Raw genomic sequence first — 14,660 nt, 5'->3', positions numbered from 1 at the left:
GTCCTGCTTTAAATCACTGTAAAAACAAAAAATGTATATTAAAAAATTACAATATAGGCCACTACGATAATAATATATGTTATACTCGTTTCCATCATCACTAACAATGACAGTTTTATTTTCAGCCTTACCTCCTGTCTTTTTGTTTTGGCACAAGTAAAATTGTAACACTTGGCGACAAAATTTTCCCCCAAGCAAACAAGAAGATTCAGACTAATGAAAATGATTTTTAATATTTTTCTCCCTGTATTGTAGCAAGTAAACGAGATTAGATAATGTAATTAGCTGCAAAAATACATTTGTTACAATGTTATGCCCTATTGAAGCATAATGGTTCTGATCATGTACTAGTATAGTACAATCAAGGGAATAGCTTCAGCAAAAATTATATTTAAAAAAAATAGAAGATAAAAAAATAGAACACTGCATCAGAGGTAGAGGCATTAATTTAAAAAATGAACTCCAATTATCAAATGGCCAGATCCAGCTGATTTCCATAATGCATCTTAATTGTTGCCCTCCATTTATGCAGGCTGCATGCCATATCCGTTCCCAGGATTATTGCTTCTTGGTGCTCTCACATGGACAGAATAAATGATGCAATGACAGTACATTGTCTCTGGTAGTATTTATGCTTTTCCTAAAATTAGCCACAAAAAATCCTGCAGGTCTTTCAGTGTTTTAGGGATCCTACTAATTTTTCATGCTAAAATGTCACACATTTTCAGATTTAAATTACAGAATTCTCAGTCCTCTGGGAATTTTTTTTTTTTGTGTGTGTAAGTACAATCAAGTGATTCTATTCCAAATACACTATTCCATTCTGAACACACAACCCCTGACAGAAAACATAGCAGTGGCAGGATCATGCTGTGGGGATGTCATTTTGTCCAACTTTTTAGATTTCCAATTGTTAAAGCTTTTTTAGCAACATGATAAATATACAGTATGTGGTATGGTATTTTATGTGTAACTTTTAAAATTTGGTTTCTTACAAGGAATAATTCAAAATCCATATTTCATTGCCCTTAGCAGTTCTAAACAAATCTATTTTTGTCTATATTGATGAAACCATGTGGTCATAGCATTAAAAAAGTGAAAAACTATGGGATGTGGAGAAACTATCACACATCACTTATGTGAATAGCAAAGTAATAAAAGTGATGCCCAAAAACAAAGCTTAATGACTTTTTTTTTTATTCAAACAGTACAAAAATTTCATGTGGACATCAAAGAATACACTGAACTGTAGAAAAACAATAAGAAAATCTTTTTGGGAATAAGTCAAATATAATTTCAAGTAGTAGTGGCATGGTCTTTGTCTTTCTCCCATTTACACATAACAATATGTACACTTAAAAGATACAACCAGTCTGGAGTAACAGTTTCAAATGCATTTACAGTCAGTCACAGTCATTTAGATGACATGTCTTCTGTATCCTTAATGAGGCACAAAAACCCTGTAAGGTTTCTTCTAGTGTGTTGTGTTAAATAAAGAAACACATTCATTAAAAATATTCTTCAATACTGAATGTTGGGAGAAAAATTAGGAAGAATGGTACATTCCTATGCACACATGTGATGATAAAAGTGCTAAACTTGATTCAGTTTGGAGGAAACTTAACTTTACATTTCCTCAATTCTCTTCTCAAAATGTAAAAATCCAGCAAGTATCTTGATTTTTATTTTTTTTTTTGCTTAAGCATCAGAGCATGTTAGTGAATAAGATAACATCTGTATGAGGCTCTTGATGGGATTAGTGTGCCACAGGTAAACAAAATGATTCATCAACAGCACAGCTTGCGCAAAACTGAACTGAAGCCATTTAAGGCTATAAGTGACTGATTTCACAGCTCTGTTATTTTTCAAAACTAATTACAACACAGTACCTTTGGAAAAGCTGCAGGATGACAAAACTCAGGAAGAAAAATCATTAGAAAACTATTTTTTAGACTTCGGTTGCAGATATTTTCAATAACAGTAGTCACCTTCAGTTATAACTCAAATACAGTACAGGCAGTGCATAACAGAGGTGATGGCAACCAAAAACATGACAATTATGCTTGTTTTTTTAGTAACAAAGAACACTTTTTACCCCTGAAAATAATAAATCATTGAGGTTTTTGTTTCTTTTCAAATGGTATTTGAGATAGGTTGTTGCACAAAGAAATGGCAGCCAGTACTTTGGGTTCCTGAGGAAAGTCGAGCCGATATTCCAGTGGTTTTAGAGCCGACTATGGTTTCCTGGGAGGCATTTCTACTTCTCTGCTTCTGTAAACATCTAACTGAAATGTGTTAGAAAAGGAAAGCCAAGCGGTTCCTTTTTCTCGCCTAGTCTTAAAATGCTTATCGTCTTTGATCTTCCAGCAGTTCAATGACCAGCTCAGACTCGCAGGATAGTTGAACATTGATGACAATTTAAAAGTTCTGCAGGTTAGAAACTGAGCAAGTGGTCTGTGAACAGCATGTGGTCGTGGAGACTCACAGGCTCAGGAAGCCTGTGCCTGCTGAAAAATCCTCCTCCAAATCTTCGTCTTCCCTTTCCACCTCACTTACGCTATGCGTCGCTACGTTCTTCCTCTTCACCTGTCTGGTGGAGGTCCCCCAGGGCCTCTGCATGGGCACCAAGAGGCGGAAGCCTGGCTGGGCCTTGGCAGATGGCGTGCCAAGTGATGTGGTAAAGGTCCTGAACGTGCGAGTCACGAGGGAGGACGAGGAGCACGTGGATGATGGGCTAACACTCTGGACAGATGAGTATCCTGAGCTGTGGAGATCTGCGGTGGAGGCAGACGCTTCACGGCCTGGGCAGTCCTTGCTCTCGTCACTCTCCGCTTCACAGAAGCTGTCGTCGTCGCTGGAGAGAGCTCGGCAGTGCTCCAGTTTATCGTCCCCATCAGCCAGGGGGTGCAGTTTGATATACATCATGGAAACTGTTGAAAGTAGTGAGACATTGGTTCAACATACCAGAGAGATATGATCAAAACAATCCGCACAGCTGTGGCAAGCTATGGTTCCAACAAATTCTTCATTACATACTTCTCCAGACTCCAGATTTTTATTGCATTGAGAACATATGAGTCCACTTAAATTAAATTATCTGTTATTAAATTATTCTCAATCACTGGTGATCAAAGTGAGCATAAAATGTTCCCTTTGTATGAATCCAAACATTGTTGACAGAAAAATGTTCCACAGTAGAGAAACTGTTTGTATCTAAAGGCCAGGTAAAATCAAACTTTAGGGTATGACAAAACAAAAAGAAATATCATAAAAAAGTTCTATCATTTAAAAAAAAATAAAAGTCATATTGATTTATTAAGACAGAAATATATCACGCTTTTTTTTTAATTTGGGGTTTTCATCATCTATAAGCCATTATCAAAATAAAAATAGAACGGGGCTTAAAATGTTTTACTTGTGTAATAATGAAAGATAACATACAATTCTAATCTCCACAAATCAGGACATTACGTTGGTTTCAGCTGTGGCTTCAAGGCTTGTTTGGCATATGAACTGAATTCAGATCAGAACGTTTGATCATAAACTTCATAAGTAAAACCATGTTGAGGGCAAAACAGAAAAGCATTTTCAAAGGAGTCAGTGTTTAACAGTCTGAAATATCAAAATGATCAATAAGTTGTTCTGCAACAACCAAAAACAAAAGGTTATTTATTACTTTCTAAATTGCAGCTGAAAAAATAAAGGTAAATTTTATTTTTTTCAGACTGATCTAGATTTAGAGAATGATTAAAGTAAATTTCAAACTTCTTCAAACAATGTGTAAATCATTACTCAATTTAGCTTTTATTAACAAACAAGTCCATGAAGATAAGACAAAGCAGTCATTTCAAGTGGAATAAGGTTCCACTAAAAGAAGGGATGATGCATTATTCTGCTCCTCTGCATATAAAGTACTTCATTTACATGCATTACACAGAGGCCTTGCAGTGAGATCATCTCTATTCTATACTCACAATCCCCATCTTTTTCTGCCTCGCTGTCTTCCTCGCGATCCCCCTCATAACCGGAGCAGGAAGAGTCCAGACTCCAGTCCAGGATGTCTCCCAGCAGCATCTCCTCCTGATTGGACAGCTCTGCTGTGGGCGTGGCCACCAGGCCGCTTCGGTGGGCCTGTGTGCCATCATCGCGTCTCCTGTGGACAGAAACAGTGGACGAGTGGAGGGGTTACAGTGAGTCACAGGAGCTTCTCGCAGATGGCACAAAGAAAAACACCGTCTGGACGGTGCACCGAGGCTGTTTGTCACGGCACGGGGCCCACGAGAACTGCTACATGAGCAAGAAAAGCGGCGCAGGAACAGTGGTCATTTTTCTGCTGATGACTTCAGGCTCATGACAGAAGCCTTGCTGTCGTTTTTCACTGCTCAAATAACAGATTCTTCAATGGTCATATACGGTAGCTTATTAAACATTACATATGGTTTTCCAGTTAACTTTGAAAGGAAATAAAATTGAGTTTATTTAAAATAAATAAATAAATAAACAAAAATCCCCATCTCCTTATTGCCAAAATTTGACTTAGACCATTATTTTAGGAAGGTGACAATGTGGGAAAATGTTTTTTTGGGAATCTAAAATCTTTTTTTCTTTTCTCAATTAATGTTTTTTTCAATTAGTGTGAATTCATCTGAGGCTTTTCTATCACCTAAACAACAAAACGATTGAAGAGTTAGGCAAAAATGTAAGTTGTGATGTGCCCAATGCAAAATAAAGACCATCATTTGAAAACAAATTAATCTCCCAATATTTTCCAGACATTAAGAACCTTTGCAGATCTTAAGACTGAAGGAACAGTACATTTTGTCCTCCTTGGCAAGCTCAGAGCCAAAATTTGGCAGTTTGCCTCACCTCTTGCTAGTGTTCGATGGAGATGCCAGGAAGGTGTGGATGTCAGCTGGTTGACCACTAGTTGGACTAGGTGGCTCCATCTGAGGCACAACATCAGGGATCTCCAAGATCTGGCAGAGCTCTTTAAAATCCATAACCTTGCGAAAGAGAATAATTCAGAAATCAATAACCATTCAGGTTTAGAAAACGAATAGAGAAAAAAGAAATAATTGGGTACCTTCTCCTTGCTGATCTGCTGAAAGGCCTCGTCTTCAAAGCGCTGCTTGACTCCAGTCAGAGACACGTGCCTGTAGTCTTTGGGCACATCTTGACTGAAACTGAGGACAGATGGAAGTGAGGGGGAAAAACAGAAAGAGAAAAAAATAAATAACTAAGCTAAGAGCACTTAATCAACTCTTCAGAACAAATCTCATTAATTGTCCATTTGAGGATTGGGCCATAGAGATAGGCCGCACACCTATCAAAGTGACTCACACCAAGGCACGTTTCTCAACCAGCGATGCCTCCCACCGTCTTTATGTCACTGTAGGTCTGTGCTTCATCTTTGCTTTAAAGCCAAAATGGGCATCCATTTCCCGTCTACACAGATATGTTTGACATCCTATTTCTCTAATCAACGTGGGCAAGCTGAGAACAGCCAGACTCACGACTAATCAATTCCTGTTAACTATCTTCATGAAGAAGGAGAACAGCTAGGTGATGGCCATGTGTGAGTCATGAGACAGCAATAAAACAGAAAGTGGGCAGCAGTGTTTTAAAGAGCCGTTTCCACTACAGAATGTGGGTTTCTTTCACACTGTTTTGCAATCAGTAAAGACGCTTAAAAAAATAAAAGCTTGTTATCTTTCTTTGCCAATATTAAACACCACCATTACAGTGGAATAAAATAGAACAAAACTGTTTTTATATATGCCATGGCAAAGAATAGCAAGAGTTTGCAATCTCTTTAGGATTAATTATTTTTATACTCTAAACATCTAAAGTGTATCTTCAAAGAAAAACAGGAAGTACCATTGCACATTTTTGGGCATCAGTGTAATTCCATGGCACAGCGCTTAGTAATTACAGGCATATTATTATTTTATCCTAGGTTATTCAGGAACAAGCTTCCTACACTATTTTCATAACATTTTACAGACTTAAATTTTCATAGAATTCGTTCAAATATTGCAGGATTTTTTATCTATAAAACTAGAAACTCATCATATATTTACACCGATATGCATCTATAGTGGTCAGGTCTAATATATAGTCAACAAAAAAAAAAGACTGAGAAAAATCAGTGGATCAAAAGACAGTCCAATGTGAATCTCTGCCCAGACGATAACATTTCTTAATTTGGATCATTTGAAAAAGAAAAGCAACAACTAGTCCTGCTGTTGTTAAAATAAATATTAACTTTGCTATGATATCACCAAAATTGTAATAAAGTTTCTGAATATTTCAGATTGCAAGCAGCACTTTTACTATTGTGCTTCAATAGTTTCACAAATCATAACAGTCTGTTTTTCACAACCAGAAATATTTTTTAAAAATCACATTTTGTCCTTTTTAAGTTTTCTTTTAGCCACCTCATCAGCAGTGCACATACCCAGGTTTCTTTTGTGTTTCTTTCCAACTGTTAGAGTTTCTAGACTTAAATCAAGAGGCATAGTGGTAAAGATATAGATGCAATGTATTTTTAAATGTAATCATCTCAATGTAATACATTTCTCAACCTTTGCAACAAGAATTGCCTTTAATCCTCCTGAGTTGCTTGCCAGGTTTTTGACTAAACTTGATTGGATTAACTAATCTAATCAAAACACTCACACTGATGCACTCACCACTTAACATAGAGCAGCACAGAGAGAGGAACGAGGTCCTCCTTGGTAAACCCTGTGTAGTCCTTCAGCAGGGCGGGCCAGACGGGACCTGCAGAGCAGCAGGCAAGTCAAGTTAAGCAGAAACGTCACTCTTGCATTATACGCTCGTGTTGAAGAGGGGTGTTATTACCATAGTGATGCAGTGCCCTGGTGAGGAGCAGTGCAGCACAGGCCAGCTTGGCAGGAGGCGGCGTGGCAAGAGCAGAGTAGAGCAGTGACAGCTCACAGACATAGCTGAAGAAGTGAGAGGAACGCCTCTCCAGGGGGAGCAGGAACAGCAGCACCTCCCCGTAGTCCAGCAGCGTGGGGCTCTGAAGGGGAGAGAAGGACATTTAATTACTACCTCTACAATAGAATACAAAACTAAAGAACAGCAGCCGTTAGATAGTCAGCAACACTCACCCTTATCTTTCCTTCCAGCACAGACACAACCTCCCCCATCATTCGCACCAGGTCTTCATATTTGTAGGTGTTGTCTGTCAGCCAAACGGCCTCGCGTATAGTCAGGATGTCTTTGCTAACATATCTAAAACGAAATAAATATAAACATTTTCAGTTTGGCATGATTATGAGCCAAACTACAATGTCCCTTGTAAAAAACTACAATGAAACACTTCGAAGTGTGAAAACCCTCACCGTGTACAAACCACCATGCAGGCAATTCCTAACAGCTGCAGGCGAGCCTTTGGGACAGAACGCAGGGCCAGGTATCGGTCAACGCAACCCACAGTCACATGCAGCGTCTGGCTGGAGAAGTCCTTCATAGTGGCCACCTCCACGAGCCAGTCCACCAGAATGTACCTGCAGCCGCAGGGAAACAAGGACGTAATTATTTCTTATGCTCCATTTGATGACAAATCTATTCATTTTTTTATTTCAGCTGTATAGAAAGAACGCAAACACTACAAAGTCTTACAAAAGGATTTGCGTTCCTTCAATTATCACATTTTGTCAAACACAAATTTCACTTTATTTTTCTATGATTTAGTGCTATAGATCAACACAGACTAGTGCACCCCCTTCACCCTTATATGACACAACATCCCCTAAAATAACCAACAAGATGCACATAATGTATCTAGAGGAATTGCAGTGATAGAATGGTTAAGATCGAACCAAATTCATGTGCCAAAATGGCCTAGTCAAAGTCCTGACCTAAAGAAACTCATGAATCCATGACCAAACTTAAACTGATGTTCACTGAAGGCCTCCATCCAGTCAGAGAGAGGTTGTGGTATTATGTCCAGGGAAATGGGCAAGAATTCAGTCTCTTTATCTTTAGATCAGACTTCATAATTATGCACAGCTTAGTGTTGTTCCATCACATAAAATCCAGCAAACACATTAAAGCTGACAGTTGACTAATGAAACATAACAAATCCTTTAGTAGTTGTGTGCATTTTTGGCAAATTGTACAGGTACCATTGAGAATCTGCTATTGACAAAAGTGTAAACAAGAATTTTAACCTCTATTATACTAGGTCAAGTAAAATTCTTGTCTCCTCATACCTCATTGTGTCCTTAATGCCTCGTCTGGGGATACCCTGAGTGCTGTGTTGATGCACGGAGTTGGAGGGATTGAAGATCTGTGCCACAATCTCCGAGCAGGCCTTGGACTCCAAACCCAATGGATTCCCACTGCTGCACACTTTAGCCAGAGACAACTGAGAGGAACAAAGGAGACCAAATGTTAAAACTTGCTTCAGAATAGCTTTAGAGATCTTGACAGCTTGTTGAACTGTGCTGCACCATAATGACAATCTGGCTTGAGTTTACTAAGACTGATTTAGATGAGTCATATTATCATGATTCATTGGGATGAGAAGAGGGGGAAAAAAACAAAATCTTGTCCGCATATGTCAGGCCTTCTTTGACACAGTGTGATAAATGTTTCAACAAGAATTTTCAAAATGGAGGAGTCAAAACAAAAAGAGAAACTGAATAGTGTCAAAGGAAACTTTTGAGGAGCAAAGGGAAAACAAAACCCACAGTGATATAACAAACCATACATTTAAAGATCACCTGTGCTTCCCAGCATCCTTTGCTGGCATAGTCCCTGAGGGTTCGCACACACTGAAGATACCTTCCAGGGTCGGACATCTGAATTGTAAAAAAAAACAAAACATGTTTAGCCTCATTTATCCCCTTACGTGGTTTAAAAAGCTTCCTTGAAAGCATTACTAACCAAAGACTTTTGCACATTCAAATTTAAATATATTTCACTGGTATTTAGTGAAAAACCTTAGTATGAGTTTATGAAACGCACAGTTCAACTTCAAAGGTTTTTCTTCCACCTGAGCTGTGGACCTCTGCAGCCCCTCCAGAACTACGCTACAGAGGTCTGAATACTTTTGCAAGGGAGTGTAAATCTAGCAGTCGCTCCAGGTTCTACCGTAGACAGAACCAAACTCACTGCTGCTTTCCTGCTGTGCTCCCACAGCAAGTATGAACTCTGCAGACAGCCGGCCCGCGACGACTCCTCCAGCATGGCTACAGCATCCGATCGTTTCTCTTCCTCCTGAAAAACAGGCAGCACAGATCCAGATGTTCACGGCACATATTTGGAGAGGAGCGTTTTGTTCTCACACTTCTGAGAAAGCGGCTGAATAACAGCTCCTGACACATATTGTTTCTGGCTAACACAAAGTCTCCTGATGTGTCATGCTGTCAAACAACGGAGCCCACTGGGGGCTTTGAGTAACAGTTGCATAAAGAGAAGAAAGGCAGCCATTTGGCCTGCGTTTCTGGTGACAAGGGAAGAAGCATTTCCATTTTGTTAAGAGGATAACAAAAACAAAAACCAAGCGAACCCTACCCAGAAATATACAAGATGCTTACTCACTTCAAACAGGAGCAAAACCCGGGCCAAACAGTGCAACAAAGGGCCCCTCTTTTCCTGCAGAAAAATGGGGGGAAAAAAATAAAAAAATCAATCTGTGTGCGTTTACTGCATCACCCAATCACCAGCTTTCACACTTGTTTTCTCTGAACTGCCAGCAGCTGAACTTACCATGTTGCTTTCACACTCAGCCTTTAGGTGATCGAACACCACGGCCTTGCAGCAGCTGCCAGTGGGCGACCACGGAGGACGGATGAAAACCCAAGTGAAGGGATCCGCTTTGGGAGAGAGCAGGCTCTCCGCCAAGCTGAAGAAGTGGGAGGCTTTTCGACCACATACATCCGCTCGCCCTTCATCGCTCAACAAAGCTGGAGGGGAGAGATGGCAAGAGTGAAGAGCTGCAATCATTTCATCAAGAGGATTTGCTCCTATCGTTCACGTCCATTCAACTGACATGATGTTTTAAGCAGACATTTACAGTGTAGGAGGAAAAACTGATGTACTTACGTCCTTCATTGTACAAATAGGCAATCCCAAGTTTCACAGCAGCTTCAAAGTTCCCTTTCTCAGCAGCCCTGAAATCAGTGAATAATTTTAGCTAAAAATCTATTCGGAGAGCAGTTTTATTTATTCTTTTTTACCCAGAAGAAGGATCTCTACCTTTCAAACAGCCACAAAACCTTAGGAGATGGCCACGTGTCTTTGAAATTGACTCTGGCCCATACACTGTTGTGGCTGTCAACAATATCCCGTAGCTGTGAATTAACCTACAACACATACCAAGGGATTTTAGACCCATCAACAACAAGAGACGTCAAATATGAGTCACGAGTTGTTTAACTTACCGCTCTGACAGACAGGAGGTCCTCTGCAGAGAGACACTGGAGCACACAGAGAAGAATTTCCTCCGGCAGCGATAGAAGAGTCAGGCTGGACGATCGCTTACGAACCCGCTTCCGAGCCGGAACCGAGTAGCATTTTGAACAACGGCAGTGGACGACTAGAAGGAAGAAAGTTACTGGGGGTTTTTTTCATCCAATATCAGGCAAACAGATCCATTTACTTCACAATGTGAACAATCACTTCACATCTTAATGCAAATTTGGCACACAAATTCTCACTCTAATGACAAAACAATATTTACACTTCATTTAAGGCCAGTGTGAAGCCTACTAGCAAACTGTGAACAGACATTCAAAATGAACAGTGCAACAAGCGTTCCTTACAAATCTAATGACAACTGATCTGAAATAAATCTGGGTTTTTTCTAAATTTAATTTCTTGTCATTTGGTGATGTACAAGTAAACTGAATTAATAACAATTTTAAAACACATGGGCAACATATTACAATTTATACTGATTTTCCTTTTGTAGCTAGAACTCTCATCTTATTCAGTGAACAAAATAAATACGAATTGGTGCTAATACCTTGATATAATAGTATTACTTATTACACTGTAATAAATTATCAGGCAAGGAGTACATAATAGTTCGTACCTACTATAAACTTTTGAACATCTAAGAGAGAAAAATCACACTTTTCACTTGACATGGCAGTTGTATTTAATAAGGATATTCAAAATTGGGTAAAATTATGCTGCAAACCATAAACCAGGAGAACAAAGTGTCTTCTGTTGAAATTATAAATAAAATATATGGTTGAAGGTTATCTTTTAAATATAGCAATTAATCCTACTTTTGCAGTATAATAAAATAATTACTTTCCTGTAACTTGGCAGTGAAAGTCACCCTACAAAATTGTTCCCGAGTAAGACACCCCCAGGGGGACTATTAAGGTAATCTAAAACACAGGCAAAACTACTTAAACTTTTTAAAATAAAAAGTACATGTGATGATTTAATTATTACCTGAAACAAAACGTTTTTCTTAAGTTTATTTGCAGCATTTAGGACCAATCTAACGACGGGGAACTAATGCTGCTGCATGGGAGAAGGCAAATCAAGTAAGCGCCCAAATTTCCCTCCCGTCGTCCAGTAAAGTTGGGTTCAATTATTACTTAGTTTCACAAAGTTTCAACTCCGAATCTAGTTTGCAGCAGCTGCTACAGTAAGAAAATAACATTTCTAAAAGGGGCATGAGTTTGCTTCTTTTAAACATTTATATTTTGTACTGAACTTACTGTAAACTCCAGAAGGAATCGATCACTAATTCAGGTAAGATATGAGCATGCAACCAGTGAATTCTCGGAAGCTAAGACGATTAAATACTATCTTTAAATAGTTATTTTGTGAGTTATTATCTATTGTTGTTAAGTAAGACAACTGAAAATAAGAATAGTTCCTTACCGCCCGCTTTCATTGCAAGTAGACTGGTCTCTTCTTAGCAGGATGTAGATGCAAGACTAAGCAGATGTTTAAACGTTACGATTGTAGAAGCTTATATTATTTAGACGTAAACTAGGGATACAGTTATTTCTACATAGATTAATACTTATAAAAAGTTACAGCTAATGTTGAGCTGCTGTAGCTGACTAATATTTAAACAAGTTACTAGCACCTTTCCTGAATTCAAATTTAAGCACGCGTCCTGGTTTGGACCCGCCCCTAAAGCGCCCTAGGACCGCCCGCGCACACGGTTTAAACGCTGCGTTCAGTTTGATTGGAGGAGAATGATGACGCCTCTACGCAACGACGCGACATGGTGATTGGTCACTTTGAAGAACGATAGCACTGATTGGTTATATCATATAAATTGTAAAATTCCAGAAAATCATTGGACAAGAGAACGCCATTTCGAAGTACGCGCTCACGTTTGTGAACATCTGATTGGTTGACCTGAATATGACAAACTTCCACGTTCTTGTGGAGTACTTTGGGAAATGTAGTTGAATTAAATATCAGCGTTTAAAGGTACCGTAATTAAAGGGACATGTACCTACATATTAGGTACATGTCCCTCATTTGTAGTTTCATTTGACAGTTTTTATTGACTTTCATAAGAAAAAGACAAATAAGATCATTATGTCAATACAAAAGACATGGGAATACTATGTATCCTGTATTTTCTGGTCACTAAAAACTTTTTTATGTACACCTAAAACTGGACAATACAGACAATATACAATACTATAAAAACATATTTGCCCATTTACAGATTAAGTCTTTCTTGGGGTTAATGATTCTGTTTATTATCTGAAAAGTCTAAAAAGAAATATGCTTATTGTGGAAAAATAACTGCCACTTAAACCAAATAATTCCTTTTGAACTCCAGAATTTTGACCCACTCCTCTTTGCAAATGGGTTTTAATTAAATCAGGCACATTGGAGGGCTTTTGGTATGAATAGCTACAATAACCACATCTCAATCAAACTTAAGCACAGACTTTGACAAGTTCACTCCAAAACCTTAATCTTGTGTTGTAATTTATGAGGTGCCAAAGCTACAATCTATAGCCTCCCAAGCTGACAAGCTAAATGACATCTGGAAAAAAAATGTTTTACAGTCATACAAAAACACAGTAATAGGAGGAATGTTTACATAGAAAGATCACCTGACTTGTATCCAATTTAAAATCTGAACAATTCATGTAACTTCTTTCTAGTAGTTGTCATTTCCAAAAAAGGCTCTTCTACAAGCATTTAATGCATTTATGTACACTTATTCAATGCGTAATACTGGTGTAATTCTAAATTTTCACCCATACCTTGTTTGTGGAATAATTCACTTCAATTTCTTCAGGCGAATTACTTATATACTTAGTTCTTGTTGAGAAAAATCTCTGCGCTTGCGTGATGTATTATCAGTCTGCCCTGAAAGAAGAACGGTTCAAATGCATCTCCTTTAACCCCAAATTAATATGACATTCATGTTCATGATGAGTGTGTAATCTTTTGACCGGTCCAGAGATTGAATAGAGTAACAGACTGATTAGGCCTTTGAAGCAGCTGTTTTTGAGGGACTGACATAATTAAGACCTTTGTGTTGCATCCCTACTCTCTCAGCTGAGTAGTGTCCTGTTGATTACTGGTCTTTTAAAAAGGGTGATGGAGATGAAGAGTGCCCTGATAATAATCATTTGTCCCTCTCAGGCTCTCTATTGAGCTGTGCATCACATGCACTACTAATCCCATCATCATCTTCATCACAAACAAGACCAGGAGTTTAGGATTATGAGTTTAACTCAACAGAATGGTAAAAAAAAAAAAAAGCTCTTGGAAAGTTAGAAACAATTTTCCAAGTGTATGCCAATGGAAAATAGGGACAGTACATTTCCTATTTATCCTTCGCTCACTGGGGAACTTAACTCTTTGTTGACTTCACACTAGAGGTGAGTGATCAAATTATCTGACTAGATCGCAGGAGTGACCTCAGTCAGGCTAAGGGCTCTGATATAATCAGCTAAATGCACTGTTTCCATAGAAACACCAACCCATCTCAAGCACTTTCTCAGAAAAATCATAGGTTGAATGGTAATAATGGCATTTAAATCAAATTTTTAAAGAAATAAAACCACATAATTTGTAAAGCACCACACACAAAGATGTATCATAAAAAAAGGAATGATATGCTGATAATTATCATTCTGATTCATTTTATTTGAAATATATGAAGAAATATATTTGTTAAAGAGTCAAACTTTCTTCTTGGATATTAAAAATAATCAAAGATCCAAATTGAGTTTGCCCGACAGTGCTTGTCTGTTATTACCCAGTCTCATTAAATCTAATATGTCTCATCACATTTGGCTAACAATAGCTAGGTTGAGATGGCGTTTTAACCTAATTTCCCTATGATTATGTTTCACTGTCTGGTCTTGTGTGTCTAGTCTCTGTCTACACCTGGCACCAAAACAGCTGTCATCATATCTGAGCCAAGTCACAATTGAAATGTAACTCTATCCCCTCTATGAAGGTATCGTTCGGAGCCGGCTTCAGGCAGTGACTAATTAGATACAGATTTGTCTTTTCCACAGATGCTGTTGATTTGGAATTTGAATAAAGCATAAATAAAGCCATCAGGCTCCAGATGGCTCCAATCCAGATTTAATAATGTCATACTGAGCTGCCTGTTGCATCTCTATGCCTCTCTCTCTAAGGTGATGTCAGTTTTGTATAATTCAAAATTTGAG

At 38.4% G+C, this 14,660-nt stretch overlaps 1 protein-coding gene across 2 annotated transcripts; it reads right to left on the bottom strand.

Moving 5' to 3' along the window:
* Positions 1-1,168: 1,168 nt before the first annotated feature.
* On the bottom strand, positions 1,169-12,209 carry ccnf (cyclin F). Of its 2 annotated transcripts, XM_044099980.1 has the most exons (17): positions 11,878-12,208; positions 10,416-10,570; positions 10,231-10,337; positions 10,078-10,145; positions 9,742-9,938; positions 9,574-9,627; positions 9,145-9,249; positions 8,754-8,831; positions 8,241-8,395; positions 7,368-7,532; positions 7,134-7,257; positions 6,862-7,042; positions 6,693-6,780; positions 5,084-5,183; positions 4,867-5,003; positions 3,975-4,153; positions 1,171-2,930 (listed from the first exon to the last, which is right to left on the bottom strand). In XM_044099980.1, the coding sequence occupies exons 1-17, from the start codon at positions 11,888-11,890 to the stop codon at positions 2,482-2,484; spliced, it is 2,355 nt and encodes a 784-aa protein (XP_043955915.1). In that variant the 5' UTR covers positions 11,891-12,208; the 3' UTR covers positions 1,171-2,481. The 2 variants fall into 2 exon arrangements, with proteins under 2 accessions (XP_043955916.1, XP_043955915.1); XM_044099981.1 differs by lacking the exon at positions 10,231-10,337 and having other exon boundaries at positions 1,169-2,930; positions 10,078-10,087; positions 10,461-10,570; positions 11,878-12,209.
* Between the last annotated feature and the right edge of the window lie 2,451 nt (positions 12,210-14,660).

Source organism: Gambusia affinis, linkage group LG19, assembly GCF_019740435.1.
Source record: "Gambusia affinis linkage group LG19, SWU_Gaff_1.0, whole genome shotgun sequence".
NCBI classification, from domain to species: domain Eukaryota; kingdom Metazoa; phylum Chordata; class Actinopteri; order Cyprinodontiformes; family Poeciliidae; genus Gambusia; species Gambusia affinis.
This window is presented reverse-complemented; position numbering and strand designations above follow the sequence as displayed.

What these genes read in the sequence shown, in the direction of transcription:
- ccnf (XM_044099980.1), bottom strand. An exon ending in GTTTTGTGGCTGTTTGAAAG is followed by an intron (nt 10,146 to 10,230) that starts GTAGAGATCCTT and finishes CACTGATTTCAG; the next exon opens with GGCTGCTGAGAAAGGGAACT. An exon ending in GGGTTTTGCTCCTGTTTGAA is followed by an intron (nt 9,250 to 9,573) that starts GTGAGTAAGCAT and finishes CCTGTTTTTCAG; the next exon opens with GAGGAAGAGAAACGATCGGA.